At 35.4% G+C, this 16,648-nt stretch overlaps 8 protein-coding genes across 8 annotated transcripts; 4 read left to right on the top strand and 4 right to left on the bottom strand.

The window, feature by feature from the left end:
• The first annotated feature begins 2,399 nt into the window (after window positions 1-2,399).
• Tsp_01546 (hypothetical protein) lies at window positions 2,400-5,163 on the top strand. The gene is made up of 10 exons (XM_003377328.1): window positions 2,400-2,468; window positions 2,558-2,680; window positions 2,825-2,974; window positions 3,126-3,272; window positions 3,334-3,492; window positions 3,592-3,906; window positions 3,971-4,066; window positions 4,137-4,253; window positions 4,314-4,394; window positions 4,492-5,163. Exons 1-10 carry the CDS (start codon window positions 2,400-2,402, stop codon window positions 5,161-5,163), a joined length of 1,929 nt encoding a protein of 642 aa, XP_003377376.1.
• Window positions 5,164-5,506: 343 nt separating this feature from the next.
• Window positions 5,507-6,294, bottom strand: Tsp_01547 (conserved hypothetical protein). Its single transcript, XM_003377327.1, has 4 exons — window positions 6,199-6,294; window positions 6,063-6,147; window positions 5,857-6,005; window positions 5,507-5,650 (listed from the first exon to the last, which is right to left on the bottom strand). The coding sequence occupies exons 1-4, from the start codon at window positions 6,292-6,294 to the stop codon at window positions 5,507-5,509; spliced, it is 474 nt and encodes a 157-aa protein (XP_003377375.1).
• A 1,320-nt stretch (window positions 6,295-7,614) lies between these two features.
• On the top strand, window positions 7,615-8,764 carry Tsp_01548 (conserved hypothetical protein). The gene is made up of 2 exons (XM_003377326.1): window positions 7,615-7,879; window positions 8,007-8,764. Exons 1-2 carry the CDS (start codon window positions 7,615-7,617, stop codon window positions 8,762-8,764), a joined length of 1,023 nt encoding a protein of 340 aa, XP_003377374.1.
• Window positions 8,765-9,129: 365 nt separating this feature from the next.
• Window positions 9,130-9,949, bottom strand: Tsp_01549 (hypothetical protein). The gene is made up of 3 exons (XM_003377325.1): window positions 9,817-9,949; window positions 9,375-9,464; window positions 9,130-9,287 (listed from the first exon to the last, which is right to left on the bottom strand). Exons 1-3 carry the CDS (start codon window positions 9,947-9,949, stop codon window positions 9,130-9,132), a joined length of 381 nt encoding a protein of 126 aa, XP_003377373.1.
• A 67-nt stretch (window positions 9,950-10,016) lies between these two features.
• On the top strand, window positions 10,017-11,306 carry Tsp_01550 (hypothetical protein). Its single transcript, XM_003377324.1, has 2 exons — window positions 10,017-10,416; window positions 11,131-11,306. The coding sequence occupies exons 1-2, from the start codon at window positions 10,017-10,019 to the stop codon at window positions 11,304-11,306; spliced, it is 576 nt and encodes a 191-aa protein (XP_003377372.1).
• A 1,003-nt stretch (window positions 11,307-12,309) lies between these two features.
• On the top strand, window positions 12,310-13,002 carry Tsp_01551 (conserved hypothetical protein). Its single transcript, XM_003377323.1, has 4 exons — window positions 12,310-12,366; window positions 12,401-12,655; window positions 12,708-12,884; window positions 12,946-13,002. The coding sequence occupies exons 1-4, from the start codon at window positions 12,310-12,312 to the stop codon at window positions 13,000-13,002; spliced, it is 546 nt and encodes a 181-aa protein (XP_003377371.1).
• A 338-nt stretch (window positions 13,003-13,340) lies between these two features.
• Window positions 13,341-14,110, bottom strand: Tsp_01552 (hypothetical protein). Its single transcript, XM_003377322.1, has 2 exons — window positions 13,994-14,110; window positions 13,341-13,586 (listed from the first exon to the last, which is right to left on the bottom strand). The coding sequence occupies exons 1-2, from the start codon at window positions 14,108-14,110 to the stop codon at window positions 13,341-13,343; spliced, it is 363 nt and encodes a 120-aa protein (XP_003377370.1).
• A 366-nt stretch (window positions 14,111-14,476) lies between these two features.
• On the bottom strand, window positions 14,477-16,508 carry Tsp_01553 (transmembrane protein 106B). The gene is given in 9 exon segments (XM_003377321.1): window positions 14,477-14,585; window positions 14,672-14,683; window positions 14,763-14,956; window positions 15,037-15,184; window positions 15,279-15,342; window positions 15,408-15,582; window positions 16,134-16,171; window positions 16,191-16,274; window positions 16,505-16,508. 9 exon segments carry the CDS (start codon window positions 16,506-16,508, stop codon window positions 14,477-14,479), a joined length of 828 nt encoding a protein of 275 aa, XP_003377369.1.
• Between the last annotated feature and the right edge of the window lie 140 nt (window positions 16,509-16,648).

Here is a 16,648-nt window from a genome sequence, read left to right as displayed (position 1 = left end):
ATTTTATCTAAGAGTTCTAATGAAGGAGCATCTTACTAACATGACGCACCATAAGTATGTTGTCTACAGTGTAATTCACATGGGGTCATGGCTATTTCGCAAACGCACACTAGATCCCTCCGAGATTTCTTTGACATTTCTGATATTCTATAAATTTACAGCCCATTATTAGGGAAGATCCTACTTCCAATGCTCTATCTGGACAAGGAAACCCCAATTTTTCTACGACTTTACGTTTCTAATAGGAGTCGACGTCAACGACCAATAATAAAATAGCGAGTACAACGACCAATAAATGAAAAGTGGGACCGAATGGGAATAAAATTGAGCCCAAGTGGGACCAAACCCGAAGTTCATCTCTAAATCATTATTGGAATTCATTGCACGACCACAACTGACACAAAATAAAAAAGTACAATAATTCTATATAAAAAAATAATAGTAGTAATAATAATAATAATTTGTGATGATGAGAAGGTTAGTGTTTTTATATTGTTGTTTAATTTAGTTGAAACGGTGGTTTTTTTTTCTTTTCTTTTTTTATTAACTTATAACTGAACTTCAGTTAAACTATTTCAAACGATTGACAAGTGATTGCAAATTTTTCGAACGTCGAAACTGACAATTAATTCAGGTCAACGCTCAAAAACACACAAATTAATTACGGTTATTTGCAATAAACCATTTTTTGAACCATTTCAAACAATAAACTTCAAAGTTTATTTAAAAATTTTTTTAGAAATACTTTTTTTAATATTCAATTTATATGTTTTAATTTAAAAAGAAATTACATTTGTTTCATTTGAATTTCAAATTATTCTTAATTTTTTTTCTTTTAATTACTGTAAAAAAAGTAAAACCGGCTCGACTGTGACAATGATGCATGATATGATTGATTGGTACGACATTGATCATATTATATTGATCACTTTTTCCCAAGCAGTAATTCTTATTTATCACCTTTTAATGGCAATTTGTTTAAATTTTCAATGGAAAAGAATAAATAAAATAATAAATTTCCTTTATAAAATTAAGTTGCGTTCAAATTTTGAACATTTACCCACCCAGTAGACAAACAAAAAAGCATTCGGGTTTGTGTCTTTTTTGACTGTTTGCCAATAAACGAGGTCAGCGCATCTTCAGGCCCGGCAACTGCACATTTGCCATGCACAGTTGTGCAGGGGGAGTCTCTGAGAAGAGAGGTCAAACAGCAAAGCAGTACACATATGCAGATGTACGGATATTGAGATTTCTTTTTATTCTCATCACTTCTCCCTGTTTTTTTATGCAAACATTTCAAATCCAACCTTTAGTAAGTGTCTTTTTTCACGGAGAAAATTTTATTTTCTAATTCTTATAATAATGCTCTTCGAATTATTAATTTAAATTTAAAAATTCAAAAAAATTTGAAATTTAAATATAAAATCGATGAGATTTTTGAAACCACCTATGCCCATTGAAATTGGTCAATTATTTGTCAATTTTCATTATTATTATTTCGATTATAAACAAATTTATTTGCAAAAGCTTTGTACAGTTAAAATAGTTTTATTAAACAGATTTAAAATGAATAATTTTAAAAATTTATGCGCATTTTTGTCACGATACATTTTAAACTCTTTGTTTAATTTTAATAAAATAAATTGATGAGTAGGTTAATTTAGATTTGACCTTTGGCACATTTCTTTTTTTTCAAATTTGTAGTTTTAAAAAAGTATTTTCATTTCATTGAAGCATTACTGTCTTGTTGTATCGTTTTTCAATTATGCATTATAACTCCCAGTCAATCAATAAAATATTAATAAATAAATGAGACTTTTATTTTACAACATTGGATGATAGTAGATGTTGCTCATCGCATGACAGTACTTTCATTCATTTTGAATATCAAAAGAAAAACAATTTCACCTTTTAGATTTACTTTCAAATTATTATTTCACATTTCATAAAATTTAGTTTAGTTTTTTAATTGGCTTTACGATTTTTAAAGTTACGCAAATAGATTTGCCTTGAAAATTTTTTTCCAAATCATTTCAAATTTTGAAAATGATTTAAAGTTGTGTAAAACATTGGTTAGTATTTTTGAAATTGACTGAATAATTGCATTAATTTGCATACATTTTAGTAAATTTCAGCTTATTAACACCAAATTTTAACAAATTTATTGAATAAGCATAAATGTCATTTAGTAAATTAAGAAAACATATTTTTATCAACTTTGATTTGACGCTTTTTTTCAGTAAAAAATAATCGAAATATGTTGGTTTATAGGACAATTTTAAATTTATTTTTATGATGAATTTTAAGTTTATTTATTAAATAATGTACTTATTTATTCATTCAGGAACACTGATTGGAGAAAATTAACAATTGCATATTAATTAATTTGACATTACATCATGGATTTGAGCAGATTCAATCGAGCAAATGATTTCAGCATCCCAATGTATTCTGTAAGCTTGTGCATGGTATGTACCTTTGAATATGTTTAAAGATTTCAAAATTGTTTTGCAGTAATATTCTTAAATTATGATAATTTATTTTGCATTCGTTGAAGATTACGAAAGAAGAGCATCAAAAAGAAAAGATGCGCTGGCAGCACAAGATCAACGAACTTGAAGAACAACTTAAACGTACTGAAGAAATTAATTCACAACTAATACAAAATAAAGCGGAAACGGTAATTTTTCTTTTTATTTTAAATAATTTCCCGAAATTCATCCCGTTGTTGGTGATGGTACATTTCCTTTGCAATAATTCTGATAATCATATTGCATTCATCATAGAAATTTTGTTTTCATTGGATTAAAACGTAAACTTTCAGAATAAGAAAATCAAAGAGCTAGAGAAAACACAAAAAACCTTAATGAAGAACAACAAAAAATATCAAGGAAAAATTAAAACAGTAATCGCGTATGAAACGAAGCATTATGAAGACAAATTGAAGCAAAGTCAAGATGATCTGGCTGCTATGGTATCTGCTATAGTTTTCATTTGCACAATCTCAATACGCACGTGTAAATTTTATTCAGTGTTTAAATTTGTAAAATGTATTCAGATAATGATTATTTTACAAATTAAAAAAAGTTGAATAATTTCATAATTTTGCTTTTTTAAAATTACAGAAACAATGTTTGGAGAAAATATCAGCAGAATGCTGTCGTCTGAAACAGCGCAAATTAACTGCGGACAAAGAAGAAGAATTGCAACGATTGAGAAATTTAAATGTACAATATTGTAAAACCATCGCCACGTATAAACAACTTGTTGCTGTATGTGTTCATTAGTCAGTCAGTGTTGAAGGCAGATTAATGGAATTTCGTTCCGTTGTAGGACAAGGAAAGAAAAGTTGAAGTTCTTCTTCGAGTAATCAATCGAACAAGAAAATCCCATTCATTCAACTGGAATGAACTTGAAAATCATTCTACATCAGATTCTGTATTCTCTTACAGTTCTCAGTCTTTTGAAACTCTACCGCACGATCAAGTATCGGTAAGAGGATGAATGAAAATAATATATTGATAATACAAAATAAAAAAGGGAGAATTTAAACGTTACCGTTCTGTTCACCATGTGTATACGAAATTTCAGATTTTGAAAGATCAAGATTTAGAAAATAGTCTTCGATGTAGACGACTTGAATATGGAAATTCTTTGGAAAAGAACTACGACGACAACATTGTGATACCGTTCAAAATTTGTTCACTGAACGAATCTCGAAACAGTGTCGAATCTGGTTGGGAAGAGGAAAGACAAAAGCTGTGGAATCTGGTCAAAGAGCTTCGGGATCGTATTAACATTCTTCAACCTTCCAAGGAGAAGCAACAAATACAAATTGATGAATTGATCGAAGCGAATGAACTGCTTGAATTTCGTCTGCTTGAATTTGAAAATGCGCCTACAATTGTAAGTAGAGGTTCTTTTCAAAGAATATTTTAATGAAGTTTTTTGAAATGCAATGCAAATATAGAGTCTATGTCCAAAGTGTTGCGTTGAAAAAATTGACAATTCAACCTGCGCGCCTGATGACAATTTTCCAGAAGATTCTGTGGAAAATATGGAAAAGGTAAAGTCAAGTGTAAAGTGTAAAATAGTTTGCATTTCATTTATCTACTTTATTGTGTTGATTTTTGAAGCTCAATGTTGAAGAACTGAAAAGTCGCCTTGAATTTATTCAACACAAGCAAACGTTAAACGACCGCGATCGTAAGATTTGTGAAATTATTGCCAACGAGATGGAATCTTTCAGACAAGTATATTTGTCAAAAAAATTTTCTGTAATTTTAATCGATTATTAATAATTTTCTCTTCAGGAAAAGGAGAGCTATTTGAAAAAAATGACCGAAATGGAACGTAAACTATTAGAAACTGAAACTCAGTTGGAATGTTCAGAGGTGATAAGATGAACAGTTTGTATATATATATATATATATTGATTGATGTGCGAAATTCAATTGAAACCAATCCATTTGAATATGCATCAATTTGTAGATAACAATCGAGGAAAAATCTGCTGAATGCCAGTCGTTGAAGGAAATCGTCGACGAACTGAGTGGTCAGTGCAAAGAGGTGAGGGGTAGATTGAAAGCTGCCGAAGAGAGGGAAAAAGTTACGTCGGCAAAGCTGAAAACTGCCATCACCAATTACGAAAGCACAATGGAACTGATGAATACACTCCAGCAGAGGGTCACCTTGCAGGAACGTGAAGAAAGTGCGCTGACGATTCGGATGAAGTGGATCGAAACTGCTCAGAAGCTGTTAGCACGGGATTCGGAGGCAAATTCCAAAGAAGAGTCCGAATCGCTCAGGCAAAAGGTGTTGCCATTTTTGCAGGCGGTGGTTGTGCAAAATCAGCAACAACGAAATCAGTTGGACGCGATCAATTTGTACAACAGACATTTGGAATGTCAAATGGAAGTACAAATCGAGACGATCAATCGGCTTAAAGAGAAACTGCAACGTTTGAATTTCAACGCAAAGCAGCATCAGCAGCAGCAAAATTTTGAAATTGAAAGCCAAAACCATATTGAACAACAATCACTTTCGACCGTTGATGATAATTCCACAACCGCTGACAAAGAAGCGGATAATATTCTCGACAAGGTACCTTTGCCCGAAAAATCACGCGAACCATCTGCGCTGGTGAACGGAAACTTTCTCTGACCAACAATGCATACGGATGTGTGCTCTGTTCACTTTTGTTTGTGAAATTTTGCTGATTTAAGTGCTCATAATCACTTCCCTCACAACGCAATACACATACCGAAAATTCATCTTTTCCTATTAAACTATATGACATTTTGCACGACGCGAGATCTACAAATTTATAACTGAAATATGCAAAGGTGAGAAAAAAGAGTACATTATTATTTTTAACGAGAGAATTGCAGACTTAGCTGCAAGCCATATCGAAAACACATGCTTTCTTGAGAAAAAATTTTTTTTATAAAATTTCAAATAATATAATTTTACTGCTTTGACACTTGAGTAAGAAAAATACTGCTAGTTATGGACTTTCCATAGTTATTAATGGAAAGCGTTCCACCAGTCGTAATGTCAGTCCCAAACCATTGTCAACATCAGCACCATTTCCATTGAAATATATATCCAGCAGTTCTCCATCTCGTTCAAGTACAATTTTCATATTATGCTGGAAAGCAGAAAAAGTTGGTTTTTAATTTTCTTGTTTACTGCACATGCTTACCGCATTTTCCAAAAGTTCGACAATGTTATCACAACTTTCAAAATCTTCAACTTTAAATTCACCAATGCGAAACAGTTTGTCATGCTTTTTCAAACCCTAAATTAAAATTAATGAAAAAAAATTTTTTTTTAAAGAAAACATTGTCAACTAACCATCACTTCACCAGTGGAATTTGGCAATACTTCATCAACAACTGCGAATGGGCTCATTTCACAGATTAAACGGGCAATACGTTTATTATGCATGTCAATCCATTCTTCACACATCTTTTCGCCCACATCCCTAATTTCCGTTTGAAGGCCTAAACAAAATTAATTAACCTAAAAATAAAATATAAAAACAAACAAAACTACAATACATCGTATGCGACGAACGATGTTGTCAATATCACTGCGTGGATAGTCATTTTCATCAACATATAAATTTCCAAGATTGAAGCCTCTCTATAAAATAATATACATAAAAAATAAGCAAAAACAGCAGTCGTTTTTTACTGATTTCAACTCGGATATCAATCTTTGAAGTTCCATACACTTTTCGTCATTTCGTTTCATCCACTTAAACACTATTTCTCTCATCACATTAACCATTTTTGATAACTTCAAACAACTTCGTTACATAGTACAGTATAAATGATAATCAAGTTTGTATTTTTGTAATTTATAGAGAAGCAGGTTTTTGTATAATTTGATGATCAAATCAGCACAATTATTAATTAAAACATTTTTAATAATAAAAATACATCCAAGAGTAAAATTAGGAGTGATAGCTGTATCCTTTGTTCCACTCAATTCACAGGTTGTCACGTTGCGCCCGAAGCGGCACCACTTGGGCAATATATTAATGCCTCGGCTAGCAATATCTAGGTCAGCTCGGCGGCCTGTTTCAGCGACCTCCCTCCGTGGCCGGCCTCCGCCTGCTATATAAACCCGGTATCACGTCATCGTCAGAGCAGTAAATTTAAGTGAAGCGATGAGCAAGAGTAATAAAGACTGCTGATGTCGAACTGTGTCCGAAGCCAAGTGAGCCAAATGAAAAGAGCCAAGTGATGAAGCATTGATGGGAATCGAGCTCATGCATGCCGTCTGTGTCTAGTAGGCACTCGCTATAACTTGTTGCCGCTAACATCCATACCTACAATTCACTTCCTGACCATCAGAGGTTTCGCATGAATTGGCGGAACAAAAGCGATCATTATTGCAGTTGTTTATTCTGATGCAACGAGCCCATTTTATTAATCAAGTGCAAACTTGTTTTCTACTGTAATATAAATGCATCGGTGGTGCCGTGAGAAGGAAATGAAGTCCGCTGTTCTGCCTCTTCTTCAGCCGGATCCGGAACAAAACGAACGTCACCGACTGGTGAGGACTGTTACACTAAGTCGGCTTCAGCATTTGGTTGAGCCGTTTTTACTGGAGATGTTGAAAATAGAACTGTAGCAAATATTTTTCTCCTATATCAGATAATGATTTAGCTAGCCACATGATGATGCATGTGTAACAACAATGGCTGTACGGTGGCGTTGCTAATTGCAGGTCCAGCTGAGGCAGACGCAGAGCCGCGCCAATAAATTCTCCCATCCCGCCCAGTTCAAAGATGCCGCCGGCGAAAGCCGCGGTTGTCTTCTGGCGACAGACCCGCATGACCCGACGTGTCGGAACTTAACTAGCCGTTGTTAAGCGTGTGCACGGCGGGCGAACTGGAGCGGACCCGGAGGAAACGAATCAGACGACCCCGCTAAGCGGGTCGTTACAATGGCAAACAAGTTGGCTGATGTTAAACTGATCTTTCGATTAGAACAGCAAATGATGGCTAAAGCAAATAAACTGCCAAAGATTATGGCATAGCGCAGCAGCCATCACAAGGAAATAAACAAGAAAATTAAAAACCAACTTCCTGCTTTCTGGCATATGAAAATTGTACTTGAACGAGATGGACAACTGCTGGATATATATTTCAATGGAAATGGTGCTGAAGTTGACAATGATTTGGGATTGATGTTGCAACTGGTGAAATGCAGTCGAAAAGTTCGAGTAAGGCGCAAAGAACTACAGTCAGTATTGGAACCTGATTGTTATAAAAAGTGTAGTGCTCCTTGCCATTGCTACATTTTTTGGTGCCACGAGTTGAAGTCTGATTTTCCTAAGTTACGTCTTGTAACAAACCGTTGCGGTGGTACGTCTCTTGTGTATGAAAGCAGGGCGTACAAATTGAGATATACTGGCAAACGGTTGAAAAATTGGAGATTGTGGCGTAGCGAGTATGTCCTTTGAAAATACTAAATATGTACTTTTTTATAAAGAATTTGTTTTGGTACAGGAAAAGAAAAGGTGCGAAGGTGGACTAACCACAAACCTGGATGTAACAGCGGTGCTCAGGCAGACCAATCGTCGAAGCATGCCCATTCGATCCGCACTTGGGGTACAAAATGGTAAAAGCGGTTTTGTGAAAGCGAAGCGTGAAAGAAACGAAACCCCCGCCATTTACGATGAAGAAGCTTTCGCCGCGTCCGCTGAGCCATCAACATCTGACTATTTTCTGGCTGCTAAACGGGTAAAGTCCATGATGTACAGCCACCGGTCAAAGCGCTGCCTAAAACTGCCTGAACATCGTTGGGACCTGCAAATCCCTGTCCCCTTCAGAACAACGAAGGCCGGTGAAAATTTTTTATTGTGGCAGTGTGCGTCAAAGCATATCCTGATCTTTTCGATGGCCGATATCATTAGACTACTGGCAGCCGTGAAAACCTGGGGCATGGATGGCACATTCAAGGTTGTATTATACTGGTATGAACAATTGTTTACCATCCATGCCTTTGTGGCGGGTAAGCTGGTGCCAGCAGTCTATTGTTTATGTACGGGTAAAGATATTGGAACGTACGGGTATATTTTTCAAGCTTTAATAGACAAAGCGGCAGTTCTGGAGGTCGACCTTAATCCACATACCATTATCTGTGATTTTGAAACAGCCCTGATACCTGCAATTCGGGGTTACTTCCCGAATACGCGGGTACAGAGCTGCTACTTCCACTTCTGCCAGGCGGAACAAAAAAGTCAGTGAGTTGACTGAAAACACGATATAGAACAGAAGAAGAATCAAGAAAAAAGTAAAATATGAAAAATAATGAACCGCTTTCCTCCTATACCGCAAGTTGATACCGCTGTTAGGCTGCTTGAAACAGGCATTACGGGTAGCCTGGCAGCTTTATTCCAATATTTTCGGCAGGAGTGGATGACCGATGAGCGACTGCCGCTTTGGAATGTATATAATGTAAATATCAGAACCAATAATCACTTGGAAGGTTGGCACAATCAGCTCAACAGAAAAGCGGCTAAAAATCAACAGGTTGTATGAGCTGCTCCAGATCCTGATAGCAGAATAAGGTGTGATGGACACCCTGATTCAAAAAGTGCTATCAGGAAACGCTACCGTTGGTGACTTAAGACGCGTAAGCAAAGTTTATGCTGAAAAGCAACGACAGGTTGCACAATATACGGGTGAATACACCAACGGTAGACGAACGCTGGAGCAGTTCCTAGAAGCTTTAATGTATATAACGCCGGAGCCGATTTAATGCCGCCTTCTAAGTGGTGGATTGTATTTTACTGTATTGTATTGCATTGTATTGTATTGTATTATATATTGTATTGTATTGTATTGTATTATTTACTTTCTTGCTTTTTTGTTGTTTTCATTTTGTTAATGCCGTTCATGCCTGTTGTTGCTGCTGGCTGTTCTTTACTGTTGCTGCAGCTGCTGGCTAGTGAAAAATGAAAATCACTAACTTTTTGTATTGTTTTTTTCTGAATTATTGCTATCGCATTTGATGTAACGTCACTTGTGCAATAAAATAGAATAATGATAAATTATTTTCGGGAATGCTGATCATGAAAAAGTATGAACTTCACCACAGATAATATATTTAAATAACATTTCAATGAATGACAACTTCAAACAATTTTGAACAATGAATATTTCCATAATTAATGTTACGTCACTACTATTAAAGTTACGTAATCCAAAATGGAATATCTGAACCAATGAAATGAAAAAATATTACAGCTAATCACAAGGGAAAGATTTGAATCAATGAGCAATTAGATAAGGAAAACTAATAAGACAACGACTCGACGGCCCAATAAAATAGCGTGGTGAACGACCAATAATGAGACGCGTTGAAAAGTGGGACCCCCTCGGATTTAGACCGCTTAGAAGCATCCCACTTTTGCCCGGCGGTACATACATAGGAAAGTCGGTGAGCTGGGACTGAAAACAAGATAGAACTGAAGGACAGACAAAAAGAAAGATAAGAATGCTCCTGGCCACCGCTTTCCTCCCTGTACCGCAAGTTGATACTGATGTTAGCCTGCTTGAAACAGGCACTATGGGTAATTTATTAGCCTTATTTCAATATTTTCGGCAGGAGTGGATGACCGATGAAAGACTGCCGCTTTGGAATGTCCATAATGTAAATATTAGGACGAATAACCACTTGGAAGATTGGCATAATCGGCTCAACAGAAAAGCGGGTAACGGTCATAACGGGTTATATGAACTACTCCAGCTCCTGATAGCGGAACAGGGTGTGATGGACACCCTGATTCAACAAGTGCTATCAGGAAACGCTACCGTTGGTGACTTAAGACGGGTAAACAAGGTTTATGCTGAAAAGCAACAACGAGTTGCACAATATACCTGTGAATATACCAACGGTAGTCGTACCCTGGAGCAGTTGCTTGAAGCATTAATGTACATAACGCCGGAGCTGATTTAATGCCGCCTTCCAAGTGGTTTTGTATTATTGATTGTTTTTTTCATTTTTCATTGTTTCTATTTGCTATTGTTGATCACTTGTTTATTTTATTTACTGTTGCTATCATCTATTATTTACTATGTCATTCTCTTATTTACTGTCGATATAGTTGCTGGGCGTTGAAAAATAAAAATTCTTTTGATGTGTTTGACCTACTGCTATCTCATTTCATTAAACTTCATTTAGTTACCATAATGAAATAAAAAACTTAATTTTAAGTTTTAATTTTTAAATAACTAATTGTATTACATTGATTACTAAAAGCTGTCATTAAAATATATGAATGTAAATACAACTGCATTTGACAAACTTGACATCAAGTATACTAATGTTGCGTAATCAATTGTTATGCATTCAAAACATTTGTACCAATAAAATAAATATTGCAGCTAATCAAAACGGAATAATTTGAGGCAATGAAAAGTTTGAGAGAACCAATATCATGGCGCCATAAGTATGCAGTGAAAACCTACGCCATTATCATTCAACGGGAAGAGTATTTCTAACAAGCAATTGAAGAATGCAAGCAAAAATTCGGACCATCCAGTGCATTCCTACCCTTGCTGCACACGAATAAATTCGAGATCGTTTGCAAAAATAGCTTTTTTCTCAGTAGTTCGGATTTGTGTTAAACGGTCGTTTGAAAATACAGGCTTAGATCTGGCCGGACGCGCCGAAGAAAGAGTGAATAAGAATTATATCTTTTCGTTCACTTGTATGAGAACTTGGGCAGTGCATTTAGAAGTTGTATCTGAGATGACAACACCACGACTTCTACAAGCATTATGACGCTTTCAGCACGCCAAGGTAAGCCTTGAATATTACAGTCTGACAATTTTTGATCGTTTAAGCAATTGGACAAAGGTTGATAATATGGTTGGTGAAATTATGTCCCATCGTATCCAATGAAATTTCATTATGGAAAGAGCTCCGTAGATGGGTGGATACTGGGAGAGATGTTTGCCATCATGGTTTTCAGGATTTCATATAAATAAGCTCTATGAAAATAAAACTAGTAGAGAAGGACTCAGTCTTGACGAGTACGTCTAAGTCTAAAAGATTCAAGGTACAGTAGTGCAGTAAAGAAGTGCTGCTCGAAGATATCAACGAAAAGATTCGTTTCCTTTGTATATTTGTAATTCAATAAATAAATTGTTTATCTGCTTGTTGCATAGCCATTGTCACAATAGTTTGATGAGTTCGCGCTAATCTGTCAGCTACAACCGGAGACAAATAACCAGTGAAAAACAATTTATTACAAGGATGAATAAGGCGCACAGAACTAGAGAAGTAACGGCAGGGAAACAATTACTACACTTTGTTCCAAAGTTGGCTGTAGTTCTTCAAACAAATCCTCTAGATTCATAGTGTCGAATTAGCGTCTCGCCGGTATCTCATCTTTTGCAATATAAAAATCAATACCAATTAGACATCAACATTTACAACAATCAGGGATTCCCTGGGCAGATAGTTAACAGGGATGAGTTTTCCAGCCCTCTGGTTTGAACTTGCACTGTTTTGCTCTGTCTTTAACATAGGCAGCTAAAGCATAAGCTGAGTCTAGCTGCTGTAGTTCTCTTTCTTTGATGACATCGTGTTTCATGTTGAGGATCTCAAGTATGTGTGCGTCTAGTATATCTGATGCTCTGTAGAAGCAGTCGAGTAGGAGCTGCACTACTGCCGGGTGGTTCTCGGCAGAAGTGATTATACCGTCAATTGCTTGCCGTGCTGCCCCACTCAAACAGGATCGCAGATACATCAATTTAGTGTTATTTTGTAGATCTTCTCAGCGATGCACCGTAGCCTCGAATTGATCCCAAAAGCCCTTGAATTGGAGAACGTCTCCATCGTAAGTTGGTAATTTCGGGATCAGCATTATTGAGCTAAACAAACTGTTCTTCACCCGGGACTGGGTTGTCACGGTCGACGATGGTGTCTCAGCAGTTGACAGCAATTCATCGGCTCAGTGTTATATGGCCAGGAGCTTAGCAGCTAGCTCGTCAAATTCGACGATCGCTTCTGATCTCTCTTATTTCAGGATGCCATTCAACCGAAGTTGCCGTGAATCGAAAAAGCGTTGCTCTGTCCGCTCTAACGCTGTGGACACTTCGCGGATAGCTTCCATGTCGGTTGCTCTGGTGCAATGAGCTTGCAACCGATCCATCCCATGTGTTAAGGATATCATTTCAGAGTCGTATGTCGCAGTTGGTCTCTTCCGGTTGTTCATCGTTCTGCTTGAGTCGTTCATTGCCGGTGATTGTTCACTTGGTGCATCCATGGGTCGCTGGTTCAAATCCGGCTCAGAGGACCAAAACTATGTTGGAAAATCCTTTCGGATGGAACTTGAAAATCACTAAGGAGTGGACTGTATGAGTTATTCATAGATAATCCAAAAACAATGCATGCCGTAGAATTCGATTTTATTCAGTTGGGGCATAGAAAAGTAATGAGGCAGCATCTAAGGAACAGCCAGGCGTTCGGGTAGATAGCTTTCATCTCGTATGTTCTCTTGTGTTCCCTGCTCACTCGCATTTACACACGTTGGTTGACCTGACTTCGCATCTGGTGGCCCAAATCTCCGAGGAGAGATTTGGTAACCGAGTTGGTTACGCAACCGCTTGGTCTATGCGGATGCGTTGATCTGAACAGCCGGGTTGTCAGAGACATTTCATTTTGACGAGTTGTCAGCAGCTGTGACACCATAGTTGTAGCAAGTATACAGCGTGGACGCTGACCCAGCTGCAGTATGGCAGCTTGCGTTACGTCATCGTTGTTTTTGCGCAAATAAACAATGTTTTGATCATGGAGAATTAAAAAATTTTCTCAACACAACCAATATAACGCGTAAGTCATAAGTTGGCCAGAAGTACAGCGTACTTTTTTTATCTTTCGCGTTCGCTTAATGTTGACAAGTGTTTCACTTTTGTCTCCGGTTATACTGTGGTTACGTGTGTCTCTGTACTCTGATTTTGCAACTTTGTATTTTGGTTTTACAGAAAAACGGTTTTCGCAAACAGAAATAACGAGTAGCCGAAGAATACGAGAATCTGACCGTATAAGGTAGATCAACTGAATTGCCGCGCCAATTGAAACACAGTTTTTCAAACTTGAGAATCAATAATTTCAGTTTAGCCATTAGAGTTGTCATTTCTTTGAAATGATTAACTTGACAATCAGACAATCGATTTCTTCGTCACCAAGGAATATCAAAATTAAAAGGTACTCTTTCCATATTTTTCACTTTGCATGCAATTCATTCAAATCATAACATCATGAATTTAATATACGTGCAAAATTGTAATTCTAAGTTTTTAATATATTTTTACTAAACTGAAGTGTAAATATAATAATTTTTTCTTATCCAAACCAAATTCGTGTTATGTTATGTTTCGGTGAAATTATAATGAAATAAAACAATGAAACTGTATGTTACGTGTCAGAGAACAGACCGTTACTGACTCTCAGGCAAAATTAACCATATGTTTGTACGGCGGTTGATTAAGAGTTCGACCACGGCGATGTTCGGTTAAACGAACTCGGACCCTCTTCTCTACACCACTCTGCGGTACAGTGACGATCTCACTCGAACTCATCCTTCGACTTTTTATAATCTCCATCAGGGCGAAGAAGTGGGGAGGGAAGGGCAGTCTAGGTGAGCAACGACACCGCACCAGCGGTATCGAACAAAGTAGGCGCTGGCTGATTGCGATGCTTCACCGATGGCTTCGTCTTTTTCAGGAAATTATCCCCGAATGCGACGATACTGGTGTCACATGGCGAACTCAAATGCAAATGAGATTTGCATGGAAAATTTTAAATTACCGTTTGTTCATAATAATATATTATACTTTAATGTAGTAAAACCAATTTAAATGGCAATGGAATCACATTTCATCATCGCATAATAAAGATTTTCATGCATTCATTCAATAGAAAAAAAGCACCAATAAATTTCAATATCACTTAGCATAAATATCATCTGGTATTTGATTCGAACAGTACAATTGCTGATTATTACTGACACTCGTCTGTTCACTGTGACCCAAATAATTACTAGTAATTGTAACACTAAAATTAAAAATAAAAAGTCATAGGTTGATAATATGATTCCATTAAAAACTTACTCAAACTGCATAAAAATGATTTTAATAAACGTACAGTACTTCCTAAAATAAAATAAAATAAATAAATATTTATATTAAATAATAAATACAAACATTTAATAAAACTTTAAATTATACATACACCAACAATTCCGAATCAAACGTAATAGTGGTATTAAACACTATTGTTCGTGTTGATCTCAACGGTACAATAACATGTGTCAAATTTGTCGTCTGTCCAACTACCCGACGTGAATCCAAAATATAAATCGAGACCATCGATGCATTGACAACGGAAATAGTGACAAAGTTGAAGTTGGTGACATTTAAATATTTCTATAACAAAATAAATGAATAAGTATACATAAATATTAAAAAAAAATTTTAATTCAGTTTACCAAGAAACTAAGCTTAACCGTTGGCTGACTTTCATTTACGTAGGCAGCGTATGGTACAATGGAAGAATCATCACTTGATACAACAATAGATCGGGGAATAAGAAAAAAAATACACAAAGCCCAAGTCAGTAAACTAGCAGATACAGCTGACAGTACCCAAAGAGTCCTAAAATATTTCATTTTTCAAAATGCTCATAAAAATGATTATATAAAATGCTCAAATATAGACAAAATTTCTAAAAGAAAAAACAATTACTAACGTCCTGCGAGGCTTCAAGCGTTTATCAGTAAGAGGAATCAGTGCAACAAGCTGTTTCTCTTGTTCTAAAAGAATTTCCGAACATGCACATATATATACATATACGTATATATTTATATATAAATAATACCTTTTGGTATTCTACCTGCACCATCACAGGATGGACACGGTACGCTTCCTTCCATAAATTCTTCATAATAAAAAGACTGATCTGCTTCAATAATTGCATCAGAGGTATTCGGTTGTTCATCTCTAACTATCGGTATTTTGTCGCCCATTTCCATTTGATCCGTCGCCGTTAAAATCTGAAACAATAATTTTATAAAATAATATTATTCATTCTATTTAAATTTCATTAATTCATAACTAGAAAATGTTATTATCAGCGGACTGGAAAATTCCAATCACTTTGTACCAACATATCATTAGTTCATTATAAAAAGTAATGTAAGCTTCTTGAAAAGGATGAACGACAAACAAGAACACGCCAAATAAAAGAGAATGTATATGAAAAAAAATAGAATTAAGCTGTAATATATAGCAATTTATTTCTAAAGCAATTATAGCCCAGCGTAAATGCTGTCAATAACAAGTAACAAATTATGCAAAAATATTGCAATTAAAAACATTACAATATTCTCTTCATTTATAACATCAATCTGTACAAATAAAAAAAATATATATTCGTGTTTTTCATTCTTATTTTACTCATAAAGAAACAAGCTTTCTCGGATTTAAAATTATATACTTGCAATACTACAGATAAATTAAAAAAATATAATCTAATGTATAAACTAATAAAAATTTAAAGTACTACTGAACTGATAAAAACTTTCAGGTGAAATAATCAAATTACCTGGAAAGATCCACTGATGCCCTCAAACCAATGCGATACTGTATAATACAGTATTACTTGATTCAAAGTACCTTATAGTTACTTTGTTCAATTGCTTATTTTGTTTTTTATGTAAACATAGATTCAATGTATGTATTTGAACTGTAAAATAAAATAAATTTTAAAATATTTCAAATACATTAAAACTTTAGACTTAAAAATCAATTATCATGTTGTTCTAAATAACATGTTAAAGGTGAAGTTTTGTTTTTTATCTTCTTTGAAAGTTTGTCTTAAAAATAACTTAAAAGGTGACTTTTTCATTAATATGCACATATATGGTAAAACTGAAAATCTGTTTCATTTGAATTTTAAATGTATTTAAATTTCACTCATAAAATTTCAGTGGTTATCATTGTTGTACATTTTGATTGATTGTTATGCTTTTCATCTACAAGGGCATCTATCGGAAAGTGGCTATCTTCTCGAAAAATGTTTCTAATTATAGTTAAATGATTTTTGTAGTCAAAACTTCC

The sequence above is a fragment of the Trichinella spiralis genome (assembly GCF_000181795.1).
Source record: "Trichinella spiralis strain ISS 195 chromosome Unknown Scfld4, whole genome shotgun sequence".
NCBI lineage: Eukaryota > Metazoa > Nematoda > Enoplea > Trichinellida > Trichinellidae > Trichinella > Trichinella spiralis.
This window is presented reverse-complemented; position numbering and strand designations above follow the sequence as displayed.

Excerpts from the sequence above, each read along its gene's own strand:
- Tsp_01546 (XM_003377328.1), top strand. The coding sequence starts at position 2,400 with ATGGATTTGAGCAGATTCAATCGAGCAAATGATTTCAGCATCCCAATG. Across the intron at positions 2,975-3,125 it reads AAGATGATCTGGCTGCTATG|AAACAATGTTTGGAGAAAAT; the intron begins GTATCTGCTATA and ends TTAAAATTACAG. Across the intron at positions 3,493-3,591 it reads TACCGCACGATCAAGTATCG|ATTTTGAAAGATCAAGATTT; the intron begins GTAAGAGGATGA and ends ACGAAATTTCAG.
- Tsp_01547 (XM_003377327.1), bottom strand. The coding sequence starts at position 6,294 with ATGGTTAATGTGATGAGAGAAATAGTGTTTAAGTGGATGAAACGAAAT. Across the intron at positions 6,148-6,198 it reads TGATATCCGAGTTGAAATCA|AGAGGCTTCAATCTTGGAAA; the intron begins GTAAAAAACGAC and ends ATTATTTTATAG. Across the intron at positions 6,006-6,062 it reads CATCGTTCGTCGCATACGAT|GCCTTCAAACGGAAATTAGG; the intron begins GTATTGTAGTTT and ends AATTTTGTTTAG.
- Tsp_01548 (XM_003377326.1), top strand. The coding sequence starts at position 7,615 with ATGAAAATTGTACTTGAACGAGATGGACAACTGCTGGATATATATTTC. Across the intron at positions 7,880-8,006 it reads TGTAACAAACCGTTGCGGTG|AATTTGTTTTGGTACAGGAA; the intron begins GTACGTCTCTTG and ends TTTTTTATAAAG.
- Tsp_01549 (XM_003377325.1), bottom strand. The coding sequence starts at position 9,949 with ATGTATGTACCGCCGGGCAAAAGTGGGATGCTTCTAAGCGGTCTAAAT. Across the intron at positions 9,465-9,816 it reads GTCGAGTCGTTGTCTTATTA|CCAGCAGCTGCAGCAACAGT; the intron begins GTTTTCCTTATC and ends ATTTTTCACTAG. Across the intron at positions 9,288-9,374 it reads AACAACAAAAAAGCAAGAAA|AAGGCGGCATTAAATCGGCT; the intron begins GTAAATAATACA and ends TCCACCACTTAG.
- Tsp_01550 (XM_003377324.1), top strand. The coding sequence starts at position 10,017 with ATGCTCCTGGCCACCGCTTTCCTCCCTGTACCGCAAGTTGATACTGAT. Across the intron at positions 10,417-11,130 it reads TACCTGTGAATATACCAACG|TAGTTCGGATTTGTGTTAAA; the intron begins GTAGTCGTACCC and ends CTTTTTTCTCAG.
- Tsp_01551 (XM_003377323.1), top strand. The coding sequence starts at position 12,310 with ATGCACCGTAGCCTCGAATTGATCCCAAAAGCCCTTGAATTGGAGAAC. Across the intron at positions 12,367-12,400 it reads AATTGGAGAACGTCTCCATC|CTAAACAAACTGTTCTTCAC; the intron begins GTAAGTTGGTAA and ends AGCATTATTGAG. Across the intron at positions 12,885-12,945 it reads AAATCACTAAGGAGTGGACT|TTGGGGCATAGAAAAGTAAT; the intron begins GTATGAGTTATT and ends GATTTTATTCAG.
- Tsp_01552 (XM_003377322.1), bottom strand. The coding sequence starts at position 14,110 with ATGAGTTCGAGTGAGATCGTCACTGTACCGCAGAGTGGTGTAGAGAAG. Across the intron at positions 13,587-13,993 it reads AACCGCCGTACAAACATATG|TTGATCTACCTTATACGGTC; the intron begins GTTAATTTTGCC and ends GCGGCAATTCAG.
- Tsp_01553 (XM_003377321.1), bottom strand. Across the intron at positions 15,185-15,278 it reads CGCTTGAAGCCTCGCAGGAC|GACTCTTTGGGTACTGTCAG; the intron begins GTTAGTAATTGT and ends GAAATATTTTAG. Across the intron at positions 14,957-15,036 it reads TAAATGAAAGTCAGCCAACG|AAATATTTAAATGTCACCAA; the intron begins GTTAAGCTTAGT and ends ATTTTGTTATAG.